General features: G+C 39.3%; 1 protein-coding gene across 7 annotated transcripts in view; it reads left to right on the top strand.

Moving 5' to 3' along the window:
* dlgap2b (discs, large (Drosophila) homolog-associated protein 2b) overlaps positions 1-18,741 on the top strand; it is a 249,446-nt gene that overhangs the window by 178,155 nt on the left and 52,550 nt on the right. For all 7 annotated transcript variants that reach the window (XR_012395695.1, XM_073933252.1, XM_073933251.1 and 4 more), the window contains one exon: positions 15,491-15,647. Coding sequence is in view for 6 of the 7 variants with exons in the window: in XM_073933252.1 (XP_073789353.1) it covers positions 15,491-15,647 (157 nt within the window). In the remaining variant the exon portion in view is untranslated. The remainder of the gene's footprint in view (positions 1-15,490; positions 15,648-18,741) is intronic.

Here is an 18,741-nt window from a genome sequence, read left to right as displayed (position 1 = left end):
CCAGATTAGCTCTAACTTGTCTATCTGGAAGTTTGTAGATTGACTACATAAATTTTGTTTAGCTGGTTTAGGTGTACTGGGTTATTGTAGTGGACAGTGGGTCTCTACAGTAAAAATTGAACAACCTTGATTTGGGATATGAAGTAAAGATTGGCGGATTGTGTTTTGACAAATCCTCTTTATTGCACTCTATACCATCACATGTTTTTATTGTCATAAACATTACTGTGTTATCACCATATTTGAGTGTGTGCTAAAGCATTGCCGCAATCACTTTATTTTGTTCTTTCTGTGTTTTATTTTTTATAACCAAAATCAATTATAACAATTTTAAAACCATATTATAACACTTATAACAATTATATAACAATTATAACCATAACCAATTTTAAAACCATAATAAATCAAAACCCGAACCCCAAAGTCTTCAAGAATGTTGTCATAGGGCCGTACCAGTGATCCATGCTCCTACCCATACTGTGTTTTCAGTATGCTATATCTGCAAATCCATCAATAATAGAGAACAACAAACCATTTTTCTAATTTCAATTTATATTAATAGGAGTGAAATAACAGATTTTTAAAGCATATTTATTGAGATTCTGTACATACATTCTAAAGGACAGTAAATAAAAACAACTTAAGCAATATTTTATTAAAAGATCACTGATCAGAATTAGTGAACTCTTTCAGATTTCTCTCAGTTATAGATGTTACTCTGCTCCTGATGGTGACTAGTTATTTTTCTCATTTATCTAACAAACATTATTCAGATTACTAATTTTACAAGATAAAGTGACTGAAGTCACCAAAAGCAGGTTGACCAGATGAAGACTATTCAAAATAGATGATTATTCAACAAAATAATGGGATTTCTTCCTTGGCTACTTTTATAAAACAGTGTTCTACTTACTTGTTTTAGGCACAGTGAAAGTTCCTTCACATACTGACTGATGAAGATTAAATTATATCTGAAAATAAAACCAAGTATTTATATAAAGTGATCAGTCTTACAGTATTTATGTATATAAAAATGTATATAAAAATGTATATAAAAAGACTGACACTGTTTTAATTTACTATGTTAGGCTGATTTGACACAGTCTGCATTGTAAAAATGCTATATAAATAATTATTAATAGAATTGATTGTATATAAATAACATACAAAAAAAAAAGTTCTCTAATTTTGATCCCCACTGCATGTGCACCCCACATGAAAAAATACTATAGCAATTTATTTATTATATATAGTGTGTTTAGTAAAGTGTACTATCCTGTATATATTAACGTATTTACAACACTTTGTTAAAGTATGCTACAGCATAATGTAGTATCAGCTAGTGAACTGAGAAAGTGAAATAGATTAAATACTAATAGAAAAATAGATCCTGTAGTGTACTTAATTTTTGTGTACAGTAGAATGTTGTTTATTGTGGCACAATACACCCTATCCACTTTTTAAGACTGTTATGTATGAAATACAGTTTCTGGGTTCAAGCCGCTATGTGAATTGAAATTATTGTGTTGAATATTTGTTTATGACCTCTTTTTAGTCATATCACACATTAAAGTGAATTTTTAAAAAATCATGGTGTACACAAGAGGGTCTGGACTTGTCGCATCACCAACACCAATATTTTAACAATTAAAAAAAAATGTTTCACATTTCTTCTCTTATTTGGCATGGATATATATTACGATCATGATTTTCGAAAGAATCACACTGTTTTTAAACGATTATTATCACTATTTGATGGGCCTTTGTACAGTTTGCTATGGGACTCGAACCAGCGACCTTCTTGCTGTAAGGCGATTGTGCTATGCACAGTGCCACTGTCCTGACCCTTAACTTATATAAGCACGCCATTTTCACTTCCATTATTCGATCAGTGCCATTGCAATGTATTTGCTAGCCAGAATACAGTATGTATCCATCTAATAAAACATTATCTCAGTTTTACATACTGTTATTTTCTACAATGTAGATTAGACAGGTCATCATATTCCAAATGAACTGCAGGGCAAGAATGTTCTGAAATGTTGGTGGAAAATAGGTTTAATTTTTTGTGTATTTCAGTGATTCATATTTTTTTACTGATAACAATTCCATCTCTTATTCAAAGCATTATGTGTTTCTAACTTTAGCACTCTCTTATTGAATATTTACTTGTGGGGAGGCATGTACATGTCTCAGCTCATGGAGACACATTCAAACAGGCAAAGAAACAGCTCAGAGAGTAATAAAAATGCAATTTTAAGATTTAAATGCTAAATCGAAAAGGCAATTTATATATCGTGAAAGTCATACAGAATGGTTCAAAATTATATAGAGTATTGTGACATCCCTAGTTTTTTTAATATAAATTACTATAGTATTTTTTGTCATGTGGGGCATCACTCTTCCAACTTAATAAAGTGGCAAAAACCACTCAGAACCTTTTTAAAACATAATGCAACTCCTGGCAACTGATCAAAAACCACACTGACATGAAACAAATCCTTCACTAGGTTTTGTTCAGAGCTCTTTTATTCTGGTCACTTCAAAACCAGAAAGGTGGCAGTGCTCACTCGCAGTATTCATGAACCGCAGTATTCTTTGAGATCCAGCAGAGAGAGAACAAGAAAGAAATAACTGCAAAAAAATGACTGCTGGTGACAGACGTGTTGTGCTGTGGATTCAGATGCAGGTGTGCTTCGGGAACTGGAGAGTTGCTGAGTTCGTCCTTTATTTTCACTATGGTGCTCTTCTGTATAAGACACTTAACCCACATCACCTCAGGGACGCTGATCCCATAATAAATGCGCTATGAGATGTTGTGGACTAAAGACGTCACTAGCAACATCAGGGACACTTAATTACAACAGTTCAGCGCTCAGGAATTTCAAACATGACATACTTTTGTAAGAGTCATGTTTTATAATGAAATTCCCCGTATGGACTGCTGAAGAATATTGCATTTTGATACATTTTAGATATTATAAAAGAGCTAATATATTTTAATGTTTACATCTTTCATGAGAATGTCAGGTAGTTTGTTGATTGTATTTTTAATCGAATGTCATACCACTGATGTCTCCCTGAAGTTTTAAACAGCAACATTTTTTCTTTTTTCTCGAAACTATGTAGATTCCTTTACTATTACTACTCATTAAATATTTGGGAACATTTTACAATAAGGTTGTATTTAGTTAGTTAGCTAATGTATTTCCTAACATGAACAAACATCGACCAATACATTTGTTACTCCATTTGTACATATTTGTTAACAAAACAATGTGTTCATTGAAAGTTCACGTTAACTCATAGTGCATTAACTAATGTTAACAAGCATGACTTTGGATTTTAATACTGCATTAGTAAATGTTGAACCATCAATAATAAAAACAAGTATTGTTCACTGTTAGTTCATGCATATGTAGATATAAGAGAAAGAGAGACAGCGACGCCTGGGGGCAGGTCTCTGCCTTTACTGTAGTGGGCAGGGCCATCAAGCAGCTTCCTGTCCATTAAAAGCCATCGCTCGTCGGTAGCCGGGGGAGTCCTGGCGAGCAGTACCTCCACCTCCCCAGATCAGGGTTCACGTACTCAATTGTTTGTGTCTGTCATTGTTAACAATGTCTCTTTTAAAGGTACGGCTTTGATCGACTTGGGGGCAGAGGGGAATTTTATTGATGAGAACTGGACTCGCTCCAGAGGTATCAACATCTTACCCCTCAAATCCCCTGTTACTGCCCTCGCTCTTGATGGCCGACCCATCGCCACCATCACCTCCGTTACCAACTGGGTGAGTGTGGTCACTTCTGGCAACAACAGAGAGGAGCTTAGTTTTTTGGTTTATAAATCACCCACCACTCCCATAGTTTTCGGCCATCCCTGGTTATCCCGTCATGGTCCCTGCATTGAGTGTGCAGATAATTCTGTGTCGTCATGGAGCCTGTATTGCCATGCACATTGCCTGTTGTCTGCTCCTTCTCCCGTTTCTCTTGGTCTGTCTTCACAGGAGGAGGAGACTGATTTATTCTGTGTTCCGGACACTTACCATGATCTGCGGGGGGTTTTCAGTAGGTCCTGTGCTGTGTCTCTTCCTCCTCACAGACCATACGATTGTGCCATTGTCCTTCTCCCAGGCACTTCCCCGCCTCGGGGTCGTCTTTTCTCCTTGTCTGCTCCAGAACGAGCAGCCATGGATAAATATTTAACGGAGTCCCTGGCAGCTGGTATCATTCGTCACTCCTCCTCTCCGGCTGGAGCGGGGTTCTTCTTTGTGAAGAAAAAGGATGGTTCTCTGTGCCCCTGCATAGACTATCGAGATTTGAATGACATAACCATTAAAAATCGGTACCCCCTACCGCTCATGTCTTCGGCCTTCGATCTCTTGCAGGGGGAAAGATTTTTCACAAAGTTGGACCTACGCAATGCATACCATCTCGTCTGTATGAGGGAGGGTGAGGAATGGAAGACCGCATTCAACACGGCCACTGGGCATTTTAAATATCTTGTCCTGCCATTTGGCCTCACCAATGCTCCAGCAGTCTTTCAGGCACTCGTCAGCGATGTACTCTGAGACATGATTAATCAGTTTGTTTTTGTTTATTTGGATGACATTCTTATTTTTTCTTCCACCATGCAGGAACATGTCCAACACGTTCGACGAGTGCTACAATGGCTGCTGGAGAATCAGCTGTATGTAAAGACGGAGAAGTGCAAATTCCATGTCCAGTCAGTTTCCTTCTTGGGACACATAATTTCAGTTGAGGGACTTTGCATGGACCCTGCAAAGGTTAGGGCTGTCTCCGACTGGCCGCAACCCGACTCCCGAAAGGCGTTACAGCGGTTCATGGGCTTCGCCAATTTTTACTGGCAATTTATCAGGAATTTCAGGCGGTTGGCGGCTCCCCTGACTGCACTGACCTCCACCAGGGTCAGGTTCGGTTGGTCTGTGGCTGCCCAAACTGCCTTTAATCGTTTAAAATTTCTGTTCACCTCTGCACCGATCCTTATTACCCTGCCCGACAATTGTTTGTGGAGGTCGATGCCTCAGAGGTAGGTGTCGGAGCGGTCCTCTCTTAAACTGCTCAAGACAACAAATTACATCCTTGTGCGTATTTTTCACACTTTTTTTCTCCCACTGAACGAAACTATGATGTCGGCAATTGGGAGCTGTTGGAAGTCCGGTTGGCTTTGGGGGAGTGGCGCCACTGGTTGGAGGGGGCGGCAATACCCTTTCTTGTGTGGACTGATCACAGGAACCTGCAGTACATACAGACGGCCAAACGTCTGAATGCCAGTCAGGCCCGCTGGGCTCTATTTTTTGGCCGCTTCAACTTCACCTTGTCGTATAAACCGGGCTCCAAAAATTATCTTAATTCATTCATTTGTTAATTAATTAACAAAAATTCGTATCGCTTTTTCAAGGCGGTCCACTTCATTCCTCTTCCAAAAGTTCCTTCGGCCAGAGAGACTGCTCAGGAGGTCGTGGACCACGTCTTTCTGGTTCATGGTCTTCCGGAGGACGTGATCTCTGACAGGGGGCCTCAGTTTGTTTCCCATTTCTGGAGGGAGTTCTGCCCGCACATTGGATCCTCCACCAGTCTGTCATCAGTCTTCCACCCACAGACCAATGGCCAGACCGAGCGTGCCAATCAGGATCTCGGCCGAATGCTCCGCTGTCTGGCGTCCAACAACCCCTCATCCTGGAGTCAACAGCTCACATGGGCAGAATATGCTTATAACTCATTGCCGGTATCTTCGACTGGTCTTTCCCCGTTCATGTGTTGTCTGGGGTATCAACCCCCTTTGTTTCCTTCCCAGGGCTCCGAAGCAGCCGTCCCCTCGGTCCAAACATACATTGACCGTTGTAGACGCACCTGGACTAGGGCCAGGGAAGCATTGCTTCGGGCCAGGGGACGTACGAAGGCTGCAGCGGACCGTCACCGTAGGCAGGCTCCCAGGTATGTCTGTGGGCAACGGGTGTGGTTATCAACTAAAGATCTACCTCTTAAGGTTTCAGCAGGAAAATTGGCACCTAAATTTATTGGGCCCTACCCAATTGGTAAGATGATGAGCCCGGTGACTGTCTGCCTTCGGCTGCCCTTACACCTCTGTCGTGTACACCCTGTCTTTCATGTTTCCAAAATCAAACCTGTTTTTATGTTCCCCCCATTCCCCTTATGTGTCTTCCCCTGTCCCTCCCTCTCCCCTTGTTGTTGACAATATCCCTGCCTTTAGGGTTAAAAAGATCCTTCAGGCCAGACGCCGTGGACGGGGATTTCAATATCTAGTTGATTGGGAGGGGTATGTTCCTGAGGAGAGGAGTTGGGTCCCGGCCCGGGACATCCTGGACCCCTCGCTGATTGAGGAGTTCCATCATCGCCAGTCACTCTCTACCTCGGGCACGCCAAGTGGCGTGCCTAGGGGGGAGGGGTACTGTCAGGTCACTGGCTTGATCTTTCTCTTTATTTCTCTCTCTCCCTGCTTTTCATTCTTGCAGTGTGCACTCAGCTGATCATTATTTCGAATCAGTGCGCACACGGCTTGCTGCACCTGTTACCGATCTCCATTAATTTCCTTGCTATTTAAGCTCTCCTTTTCCCACTTTCTGGTCGCTAGTGTGTCCTGTCATTATTCAGGCTCCGAGATTATTCTCGCTACGTTATCTTGATTCCTGTCATTGTCATGCACTACTTAGATGTTCTGATTCTGTTTTTCTCTTCTGCCCAGTTTTTGCTCAGTTTCCTTCGACTTCGCCTGTCCGATGCTGAACTTGACTTTCCTTCGTTATCCCATCTGCCTCCCGATCGATGCTCGCCTGCTGAATCTCTCTCACGCCAGCCGATTTGGACACTGTTGCCTAGTTACCTTTCGCTCTCGCCGAGTGATCTCGTCATTTTCATTTGAGTCACGAGCCTCGGCTTGTCATTGCTTTGAAGAGTTAATAAAATCCTTTTGTGTTAACAGCATTTGCGTTTGGATCCGTCTCTCGGGATGTGACATTACCTATCTTCTGATGGGTGCTTCCAGCAGGATAAGGCACCATGTCATAAAGCATGAATCATCTCAGACTGGTTTCTTGAGCATGAAACTGTGCTTAAATGGCCTCCACAGTCACCATACTCAATCCAATAGAGCAACCTTGGGATGTGTTGGAATAGGTGATTTGCCTCATGAATGTGTAGCTGGCAAATGTGCAGCAACTTCGAGATGAGATGCTATCATGAGCAAGATGCTATCATGTCAATATGGACCAAACTCTCTAAAGAATATTTCCAGTACCTTGTTAAATTTATGCCATGAAGGATTAAGACAGTTCTGAGGACAAAAGGGGGCCCGACCCATTACTAGTAAGGTGTACCTAATAAAGTGGCTGGTGAGTGTATATGAATATGTCTAATAAAAACTTTTAAAGGCTCAAAATAAACATTTTCTTATAAAAAAAATTCTAGGTCAAAATGAACCCAATGAATATGTATTCTTAAAAAAAAACCATGAATTAGCTCGAGCAGTTTGCTAGAACATTTGACACAGCATAAAAAAATCTGAAAGGTACACTTTTGCATCTGAATTGTCCCTTTTGGAATCTTAAAAATACATATGTCCTAAACGGCACAAAAAGTGTATTTTTCTTTAAAAGTTTCACCCAGTCACAGCTCTCGTACCTTATATTTCGGAGAGTGTACAGCCAGCATAAGTAGTAAAGTCACGATTGACAAGTAAGTGATCTAGAAAAAGATTATTGGCATTCATCTACTACTTTTAATATCTTCCTCAGTTCTAGCCTAGAGCTGTGTGTAATGTTGAGGCTTGTGTTTAGACATTTTCCAGACAGACGCTTACACTTGCTGTCACACTGATGATAAGAAGGGCATCTGTTTGGGTGCCAGGCGACACCGCTGAAAATGGAAAACAACATGAGGTGTCTAGGATGCCCCAGAGACACCAATAAACTCACTAGTTCCCAAAATAGCTGCTTGGTGTCTCACCTTGATGCCTATAAATCTTGCACAGTCAGAAGCTGGGGTTTATATGGAAGTGAAATGCATCCGTTTTTACATTGGCGTTCTGAGCGAGTGCTTACTTCGAACAGAGAAGGTATCAATTATCTTACTGATTGTAAATTTTTTCGACTTTATGCTGGCTCAGTTTTTAGTTAGATATATTTAGAGTATTGCTGGGAAATGATTAAAACAAGATTTTTCTGTGATTAACCACTTTCTTTAACAAAATTTAACAATGAATTCAAAATGCACACTTTTAATTAAAGTTCTGGTATATAAACGCATTTCTAAAAACAGTTCTCGGAGAGAGAAAAGAGAGAATGCCTATACTGTTTATTATCTTTATTTTGCAAATGCACACGCATGATCAAACTGAAAGTGTAGTTTAAGTTCTTTTCGGCGTTATGAGAAGACACATCAAAAACTGGGGTTAACAGCTAAAAATATTATTGAATGAAGGAATAACATAATTTAATATCTTAAATTGATTTTTTAGTGATAAGAAATAAGCACATTAGGCCATTAAAAAAGTTCTCATTGGTGGAGATGTCCAGGCTATACACTATACGCACGTATACTCTATATGCCTACCTTTTTCTAGGAGCTGTTTGGCTATTACGACATCTGAGGAACAATAATTGCGTTTACCCATGGTATACTTACTTGTTTTGCTGATTAAACTTCCCTAATTTACATGTATTTGCGTCCCCTTTAACTGGATATCAATTGTTTTTTCACAGCAACCAACTGTGAAAAAATGTTGTGAGTTTTTCGAAGACAGCGAAAAGTCATCTAATTGATGTCTTGCTGAAATATTCAGGCCAAATTATAAAACGGCATGGCTGTTGCTGTAGCCCTTTATATTTCTATTTAGCCCCCTAAAACCTTTGCGATTAGCTTATGAACTGAACTCTAATAAATGATTGCCTCAGTCTCTTTTAAATTTTCTGTGAAATCAGCAGCAGATTCCGCTGCTCCGTTTTCAACTCATTTTTCATTTACCAACCACAGCTGTTCAGACCAAGAACACAAGGTGTGTGTTTATCGATAGATTGTTATAATATCTGCATATTTGCAGTTATTTGCTACAGAAACACTTGTATCACATGTATCCCAATGTCATGGAGGAGAAATCGGGTCTACTGTTTCCTCTGTGCTCCCCTCATGATCACAGCTGTTTTCTCCAGCAAAAATGTAACTCTTAACAAACATTTCGCTATGTTTATTTTAAAGTGAATTATGAATATAAAACACATTACAGTACATGTGGCATTAATTACACCATACATTCATGCACAGGATTAAACACAGTGACCACAGAACCACTCAGTGAGTGCACTCATTTTAATTGCATTTCAAAGGGAAACATCTTGTGTATCATGTTAAAAAATATTTTCTATTATGACTTATATTATAATAGTGAAATATGTCAATTATTCTATGTTTTTTTAATATGCTTATATTTTTGCTATTTTGAATTAAAGTGGCAGTTTTATTTATGTATTACATGGAAAAATGTAATTGAGTAGGGTATAGGCTGGTATTTGGGTTTTTGAAGAAGTGTGCTTTGCTTTTGTTTTCCTGATAAAAAAAATGATAATAAAATACATTTTCAATTTGTTTACAACACACAATACTTGATATCACTGTCTTGAAACTTGATTTTTTTTGTACAGTATTAAAATAAATATATATATATTTAAATAGGCTCATTTTACAAGTCCTCTAGAGGTAAATACCTAACTTAGTATCACAGCTTAAATATTCAGCCAATCTCCAGGTCTGCTGGGGTAACTGTTATTCATTCATTCATTTTCTTTTCAGCTTAGTCCCTTTATTAATCTGGGGTCGCCACAGCGTAATGAACCGCCAACTTATCCAGCATATGCTTTACACAGCAGATGCCTTTACAGCAGCAACCCACGGGGAAAGAGGGAACTATTAACTAAGTGTAAATTATTTAATAGGACTAGACTATTAGCATCTCGCTTTAAAATAAACAAATTTGTTGAACTATTTTTCCCTTTTCAATAGATATTCCCCCCCCCCCCAAAAAAAAAAATAAAATAAAATAAATAACAAAATTTAAATTGTCATCATTTACTTAACCTTGACTTTTTTTTTAATTAACAAAAAATATATATTTTGAAGAAAGCTGGAAACCTGCAACCATTGACTTCCATAGTATTTGTTTTTCCATCTATGAAAGTCAATAGTTATATGTAACTTATGTTAAATACAAATATATTGCTAATGAATCAAAGCAACATTGAGTTTTGTCATTCTTAACCTACTTTTAAAATTCGTGTTGGGTGGGTAATAATACACCACCTTTTTTTTAGGACTACACCACTCCGCCCGCATCTAAGCCATTGTTTGTATGTGTGTGTATTCAGAGCCAGTGAGCAATAAACTTTTAAAATAACAATTTATAAATCATTTATAAAAATTTGTTAACTTGATAACATAATTGTCAGCTTTAATTAATGAATGTGATAACTTAATAATAACGTGTTAACCCGCCCAGCCCTAATATAGAGTAAACTAACATTAGTGGCATGATGGCTTGGTGGTTAGCACTGTCTCTTCACAGCAAGAAGGTTGCTGGTGCCCCGGGTCCTCCGGTTGCTCTCATTTCCCCCCACAGTCCAAAGACATGTGCTATTGGTGAATTAAATGAGCTAAAATGGCCATTGTGTATTAGTGGATGTGAGAGCATGTGGGTGTTTCCCAGTACTGGGTTGCAGCTGGAAATACATCCGCTATGTAAAACATATACCTGAATAGTTGGCGGCTCCTTCAGCTGTGGCGACCCCTGATAAATAAGGGACTAAGCTGAGGAAAAATGAATGAATGAAAACCATTTCCTGTTTGCTGTTTAATGGGTTGTTTAAAGGAATAATTTACCATTCATTCTCTCTCATTTCATTATAATGTGCAGTACATGACTGAGAGGAAGAGTGATTTATTGGTCTACATTATGAAAGTAAATACTTAATCAGCTAAAAATTGCTCACAATTGACAAAAAAGTCTCCTAATTTGGGATAATATCTCTTGCTTTGCTTGATATGTCAGAAAGCTCATTAGAAAAGGTCTTTTAAATCATCATTATTGGATCACACTGAGCTGTTTAGTTTAGTCATGTGTCATTTAGCAGATGTTTAACGCTCTTAGTACTTTTGTTGAAGAGTGACATTCCTAGAACAATCTGGTATCTTACCATAGGACCACAGAAAAAAAGGATCTCAGTAACTTTCCAGTTCACAGTTATTCTTGAAATAAACCATTGACATTTTGTAGTCAGTCAGCTGTAGCTCTTCGTTTCACAGCTTTCGATACATGAAAGTAAAGCACCAGCTTTATGCTACTCTCTACTTTCCAGTAAGTTCAGTCTAATTAATCAGCTAACAACAAGGGAATTAATGTCTATTATTACAGATAATTACAGACTCAAATCACAGCTTCTGTTTTATTACATTCACGCACCGTATCATGATCTCCATTTCTTCTTTATTAAAATATGGCATATTCCCACTGGATTTCATTATCTTTTTCATTGCTGATGGCATTGCCATGATTTTTTTTATTATTATAATTGTTACAGATGTACAATTATTTTTTAAAACCTCTTCACATTGTATTGTAATGCTGTTCATACATATCCATTATAGTTTGCGTATCTATCTATCTATCTATCTATCTATCTATCTATCTATCTATCTATCTATCTATCTATCTATCTATCTATCTATCTATCTATCTGTCTGTCTGTCTGTCTGTCTGTCTGTCTGTCTGTCTGTCTGTCTGTCTGTCTGTCCAATCCAATATGTTCTTCTATGCAAACTGCCATTTTTTATATATATTTTACATTTGTGAAATCCAAATATGAATATATTGCATGTATTTCAATATATTATAGCACATATGGTATTGTATTAAATATTTGAATATGTATGTTGGCAATAGATAGGTGTCTTGGTGGAATTAGTACGACTTGGTTGCATTATGATATTGAGTTTGCATAATAGAGAAAATACTGTGACTGAAAGTTTGTTGTTTCTTTATCTGTTTGGATTTTTCTCAATAAAAAAAATGCAAATCTTGGCTGGTATGGGTTGTGATAAAAAATTGAGTAGGAAGATCTTGAGATTGTGTGACTGTGTATGGGTCTTTGGGATTATTTACCAAAGAAAGATGAAGTGAGTAATTTTCTAAATGTCAAATATGCTTTCACTGATTGTATTAAATGGGTCGTCTTATTCTTTTAAAGGGGATAATTTGAATAAAAGACAATAAAAATTATCCTCATTTTCTCATCCTGCTCTTGTTCCAAACCTGAGTTTCTTTCTTCTGTTGAACTCAAAGGAGGTTAGGTGAGGGCATGGTCACCGCTCGCACAGTTACAGTTCTTTCAAGGCTCCCTTCTCTGCCCGACCGAAAGCGACTCCACTCCGGCATGGGGTACATGGTCATTTCTCAGTTTCATGAGACAATCTTTGTCTGGCAGGATATGTCCCATTTTCCATTCAAAGTGTGTAGGCTTTCTGCGTTGTTCACAGCCTGAGCCAACTAGTGGCCCAAGACTGTTAAGCTGCCAACAGCTGTAGCAACTGCTCCCCCTGCCCCTCCAGCCGAGATGAAGTCTGGGTTCTACAGCCCTTACTTCATCATGCCCAAAAACAGTGATGGGTCAAGACCTATCCTGGATCTGAGCATCTTAAATCAGTATCTGTTCAAAGTACCATTCAGGATGCTTACGCAGAAATACATCAACGCATGTGTCCTTCCCTTGGATTGGTTTGCAACAATAGACCTGAAGCATGTGCATTTTCATGTTTCAATACTTCCTCAACACTGGCCATTGCTAATTTTTATGTTCAAAAGTCAAGCATATCAATACAAGGTCTTCCCCTTTAGGCTCTGCCTGTCTCCACAAGTATTTATGAAGATCTTGGAGGGTGCCCTATTTGCGCTCTGGCTGGCAGGAATTAGCATTCTTAACTACCTCTGCAGTTCAGGCTAATCCTAGTTCAATCTCGAGAACAGTTGGAAATGCACAGGGATCTGGTGCTCTTTCACCTGAGCCAGTTGGGACTGCAGGTCAAGCGAGAGAAGAGCAAGCTCTCCCCCATGCAGGGCATGTCTTTTCTCGTTGTGTTGCTGGACTACTATGAGCGTGCACCTCTCCGGAGATCATGTCTCATCAGTGCTGGCCTGTCTGGAGCAATTCTTTAGGACAATGGTTGACACACTGAAACTATTTCAGAGACTCCTGAGGCATAGGCAATTCACAGCTGCTGTCACGCAGCTTCAACTCTTGCATATGTGACCACTTCAGAACTGGCTGCAGGTCGCATCCCCAGATGGGCATGGCGCATCGGCACAGCGAATGACCATCACTTCTTTGTGTCGCCAATGTTTCAGCCCGTGAACCAACCTTGTCTTCTTGCGGGCTAAAGTGCTCCTTTGGCACATGTCTAAACATGCTGTTGTTAAGACGGATTCCTCCTACATGGCATGCGCAAATGTACATTACCCCAGTGAGCCTTCTTGCATAGACTCTGCGCAAGGTCAGGGATGACTAGCACTAGGTGTTAATAGTTGTGCCCTATTGTGCCAACCAGACCTGGTTCACAGAGCTCATTCTTATCATGATGCCCCCTCCCTCGCAGATTACCCTGAGGAAAGACCTTTTTTCTCAGGGACTGGGCAAAATCTGGCACCTGTGTTCAGCCATCTGGAACCTCAAAGTGTGATCCATAGATGCAATGTGGTTTCCGCTCACTATGAGCTGGTTAATGGCTGGACAATGGACAAGCATGACCTGGCCATCCGATTTCTCAGAGGTGCTACAAGGCTTAATCTGCCTTGTGCTCCTCTCATACTCTCTCTGGATCTCTCAGTAATCCTTTCCAGACTACAGAGACATCCATTCAAACCGGTCTAGTCAGAATCTATCAAGATCCTGTGTCTTAAGACAGCTCTGCTGACCAAGTTGGCATTGTACAAGAAGGTCTGGGATCTGGAATTTTGCCTAGATTTTTGACCGACTAACTCTCACATAATCCTGATACCCAAGCTCGACTAAATGCTTAGATTCAAGATTCCTACCCCTCCTTTCAGGGACCAGGTAGTGAACCTGCTCGTGTTGCTACTGGAGGAAGCAGACCCAGCCCTCTCACTGCAGTATTCTATCTGTGGGTTCCATCTCATCCTGCTGTGTGTCCCCCAGGGGTAAGAATACACTATGCAGGAGGTTTTGCCACCTCCTGGGCATTAGCATACAGTGCCTCTATAACTGACATCTGTAGAGCTGTAGGCTGGGTGACAACTAATACGCTGGCAAGTTTCTACAATCTCTGAGTACAGCCAGTTTCTTCCCGAGTGCTGGGTTGGGAGACCCAGTCGGTTGGGAGAAATCTGAGCTCTGTGTCAAAATTGCTTGCTGCGCCACCCTCTCTAACCAGGAGCCACGTGCATGTTATAGTGCTAGCTTGAGTGCCTTGTGGCAAACCCTAGAGAGTTCATTTAAGACCCCATTTCCCTGACTCGCCGGAGGAGCCAGGTGTGGGCCCATTATGTTGATGGTATGCCCCGTTGGTCAACCTGCATTCTGAGGTATGGTGCTTTGTAACAGCAGATATTTTTATGTCTCAAAACGCAGAGCTGAAAAAGTTAAAAGCATAATTTGACCCTTTTAAACATTTATTTCAACACTTTTTTTTTTTTTTTTAGCATCCTGAATATCCTGACACATTAGTTTAATAGTGGGACTTTTGTCCCAGGAGAGATTTTGTTTGTCCAAACAGTGGTCAAAGAAAAACTTTGAACAGTCATACTTTAGTTTTTATACAGTACAAATAAGTGAGAATATTAATGAATGAAAGGCAGTCAGTGAGATGTCTTGGCTGTGAAGAAATAAGTGTTTCATTCAGGAAGAGGCTTTAAACATTTACTTATGTATCTATATTGTTATCTGGTGTTTTCCACTGCAGAATAGTTATTGTCCTTGGTTCTGATCTGAGACTTGAAGTGCTTATAATGTGTGGTCTGAAGCATCACTGTAACTTGCCACATGTTTTTTCCCTTGACAGCTGCTCTGGATTAGTCCATAAGACTATATAAAGTTTAAGCAATAACCAATGTATAGTTAAAAACATGATTAACACATCTTTGACTAGTCAAGGTGAATCCAAAGCCAAACTGAAAAGCATGCTCTATGTGAGAAAATGCATTGTTTACATACAATACACAGGATATTAAATGCATTGTGGTTCTGCTTTTATATGTGTCCTATACATTTGCTATACATTTGAAACTATGTCACGTCTGGGTTCTCAAAGGCAATGCCATTAACTAATTTACTTATCTCAGTCATCTTACAGTGTGCAGAAAGTTCTCAATTGATGGCTATTCCTGAGTGACCTTTCAGTCTAATATTCCATAGGCTTTTCTTTGGCTACATTGGTTTTTAATTGTTCCCTCCATTTAGCTCGGGCTACCACTTGCAAACAGTGAGAGATATGCGCCCTCATCCCAGCGTGTCTCTGGATCCATCAACCAACTTCAACCCTCCACAATTTCGCTCAAGAAACCAGAGCTACATGCGTGCAGTCAGTACCTTCAGTCAGGCAAGCTGTGTCAGCCAGGTGAGTCCAACCACCTGCAACAACACACAACACTTATACACAGGTACAAGAAAGACAATCAAACTACAGTAAGTGGATTCAAGTAGATGGCTTTAGCATATATCTAGATATCCTACTTGGTTTTCCCAACTGTCTTGAGCTGATTTTGAATAATAGAGTTCTTGTGGACTTTATGCTTACCTTGAGTCAAATTATCTATGATTGATTAAGAGGTTTCTTCAAAAAACAGCTTAAAGTTTGTGTGAAATCAAAGTATTTATTTATCGATACAAGTTAATTAACTGGATAAAGAAATATTTGGTTTGGTAATCCTCACTCAATTCTGTCTATTTGCTTCTGTGTTAGGAGTGGAGGTCCTTCTTTGTTGGAGTCAGTTTGACAGCTTTACAATATGTTTAACCATGCTCTTCTTACCTTTAGGGCGTACTCACACTATGTACAGTTGCCTTGAACCCGGCCGAAGAACGCTTGTCTGCCCTCTCATCTCCCCCGATGGCCCACACTCATATTGCATTCTGGCCTGAGCACGCTTACGTCATCGATGATGCTCTGTTCAGTTTAGGAAGTGCTCTCGCTCATTACAGTGGAGATTTCTTATCTAACTAAAAACTAAATACCGTTTTAGTCATTTGGGATGCACTGACACGCAGTCAAATATTTTGCCGAACAGATCAGCCAATTTTGACGCTAATAAACAATTGTAAAGTCATCGTGTTGCAGGAATTAGAAGATTTGCTGAAGGTGCATCTTTTGTGCAGTGAGGGGTTTGTGTCTTTAATAGTATATGACAGTTTGTGTTTATTAAACAGTAAGAGTGATTAATAGATCTATATGAAACAGTCCCTTAAAAGTCACTTCTCGTCCTTAGTTTCGGGTTCAGGGGCACTTTGCACTCACACCACAAACGTACCACGCCTGAGCCCAAATGAACACCTCATCCAACCGGGCCAGGGCTGGCCAACTGTACCGTTCCTGAGCCTGTTCAGAGCACTAACACTTCTCAATCAATCAAGGAAACGGGCCTGGGCATGGCTCGTACAGCATAGTGTGAGTATGCCCTTAGTTTGCTACAAGGGACTGATGCACAAAAAAGCCCTGTCCCATACTTAAAACTAAAAAAGTTAATAGTACATCAACATGCTGCAATAAAAATCTCATCAACTTCTGGTTCACACTGACTTTAGGGTGATAACTGTTTAATAGCTGATCCAAGTTTGTTAAAAGGATTTTAGGGGGTTAAACAGTTGAAATAACAGCTGCTGGGGTCTTAAACAAAAAGGTAGGTTATCTTGGTCAATCTGTGTGAAGTTTTGTGCAGTAGATCAACATGGTGAAGCTAGAGAATTAACTATGCTAATCCAAGCTTGATTTATGTGATTTAGGTTGACCAGCAAAGCTACAGTAAATGCTAATCAGGCATAGAATGGTAGGTCTGGACCAACTTGGCTAAATTAGTTGGGAAAATAAGCTGAATGACTATGTTTCAAAACCAAGCTTAATTGATATCAAACACAGTTCCTGGAGGGCCACAGCTATGCACAGTTTAGCTTTAACCCTAATTAAACATAGATGATTTTGTGGTTTGTTTGAAACCTACAACCTGTGTTGAAGCAGGGTTTGAACAAAACCCTGCAGGGTTACGGCTTTTAACTTAGTTTGTAACACCAATTAAATACCAGCTAACAAGGTTAAAGAATCCCATAACCAGACCAAACATCACTCTAGAGCAGTTTTTCGCAAACCTGTTCCTGGAGGCACGCCAGCACTACACATTTTCAAGCTCTTCCTAAACAAACACACCTGAGTAAAACATGAGAAGCGAACATAAGAAGAGACTCCAAATTCCTGGATTAATGGATCAGATAAGGGAGACATCCAACTTATGTACTGTTGGTGTGCCTTCGAGAACAGGGTTGAGGAACATTATTCTTGAGGGCCAATGTTCAGCAGAAGTAACAAACAAGATTAAAAACAACTTCATTTGGCTTATGATGTGAATTAAACTTATCTAGAACTTATCTAGAATCTAGTTCCCAATTGCCAATTAATCTTAAACATGTAATTAGATTTTTTTTTTATTTTAGTTTAAATCAACTAATTCAATTATGCTTATTATTTTTATTAACAATCAATGTGTATGCATGTATCTTGATTCAAAGGACCATTCTGAGAGTGCCACCATTTTCAAAAGTGCATAGTCAGCATTTTAAATTTAAAATTTAATTTGAAACACCTAAGATTACTTGTTAAGAGGTTTCCCTCATAATGCAATTCTACACAAAGCCTGCTGAGAACTACATGTACACTTACCAGTTAGTTACACCAACTAAATTCAGTCATGTTGCCTCAACATAAAACGATTGAGTTAAACATTGGTTTTACTTAAACCAACGTAAAACAAATACATCCACCCCATCACCCCTCCCCCCTCCCTCAAAAAAAAAAAAAAAACATTTAAACGATAAAACATAAAACGATTGAGTTAAACATTGGTTTTACTTAAACCAACGTAAAACAAATACATCCACCCCATCACCCCTCCCACCTCCCTCAAAAAAAAAAACAAAAAAAAAAACAAACATTTTAAACAGACTAAACAAATGCATTTTTGAGTGCTGTGGTGTTCATGCTGTTTCTGGAGATCTAATGTATTCTAGCAAAGTTCAGCTTCAACCCTGACCAAACAGTCTGGAGTTTTTCAGAAACAGGATTGGGCATCCTAGTGATCTTTTGGTTAACCAGTATAAAGTTTGTTGTATTTATTGTGCTCTAAGAACACAACTTGACCAACTTAACCACCTTAAACCAGAATGAGTTCCAAGCAAGATTGTAAAAGATATTCATTAGAACGAACAGTTTGTTTACAGAAGTATATTAGGCATTCAATGACTGATGTTAGATTTTCTTCTTTTCATATAAGCAATTGTTAAAGTAGGATGCCAGAAAGCTAAAGTCAAGGTCTGTTGAGCCGTGGTGCTGTGAATTTACGTGGGCTTTAGGTAGGCGGCTGTTCACAGGCTTTTTCTGATGGAGTAGGTTACAACTAAGATGTTTGATGAAGGTTTTATAGAACAATCTGACTATCAAATATGTT

This window comes from Danio rerio, chromosome 20, assembly GCF_049306965.1.
Source record: "Danio rerio strain Tuebingen ecotype United States chromosome 20, GRCz12tu, whole genome shotgun sequence".
NCBI lineage: Eukaryota > Metazoa > Chordata > Actinopteri > Cypriniformes > Danionidae > Danio > Danio rerio.
The sequence above is the reverse complement of the archived record's forward strand: the minus strand, read 5'-3'. Positions and strand labels throughout refer to the sequence as shown.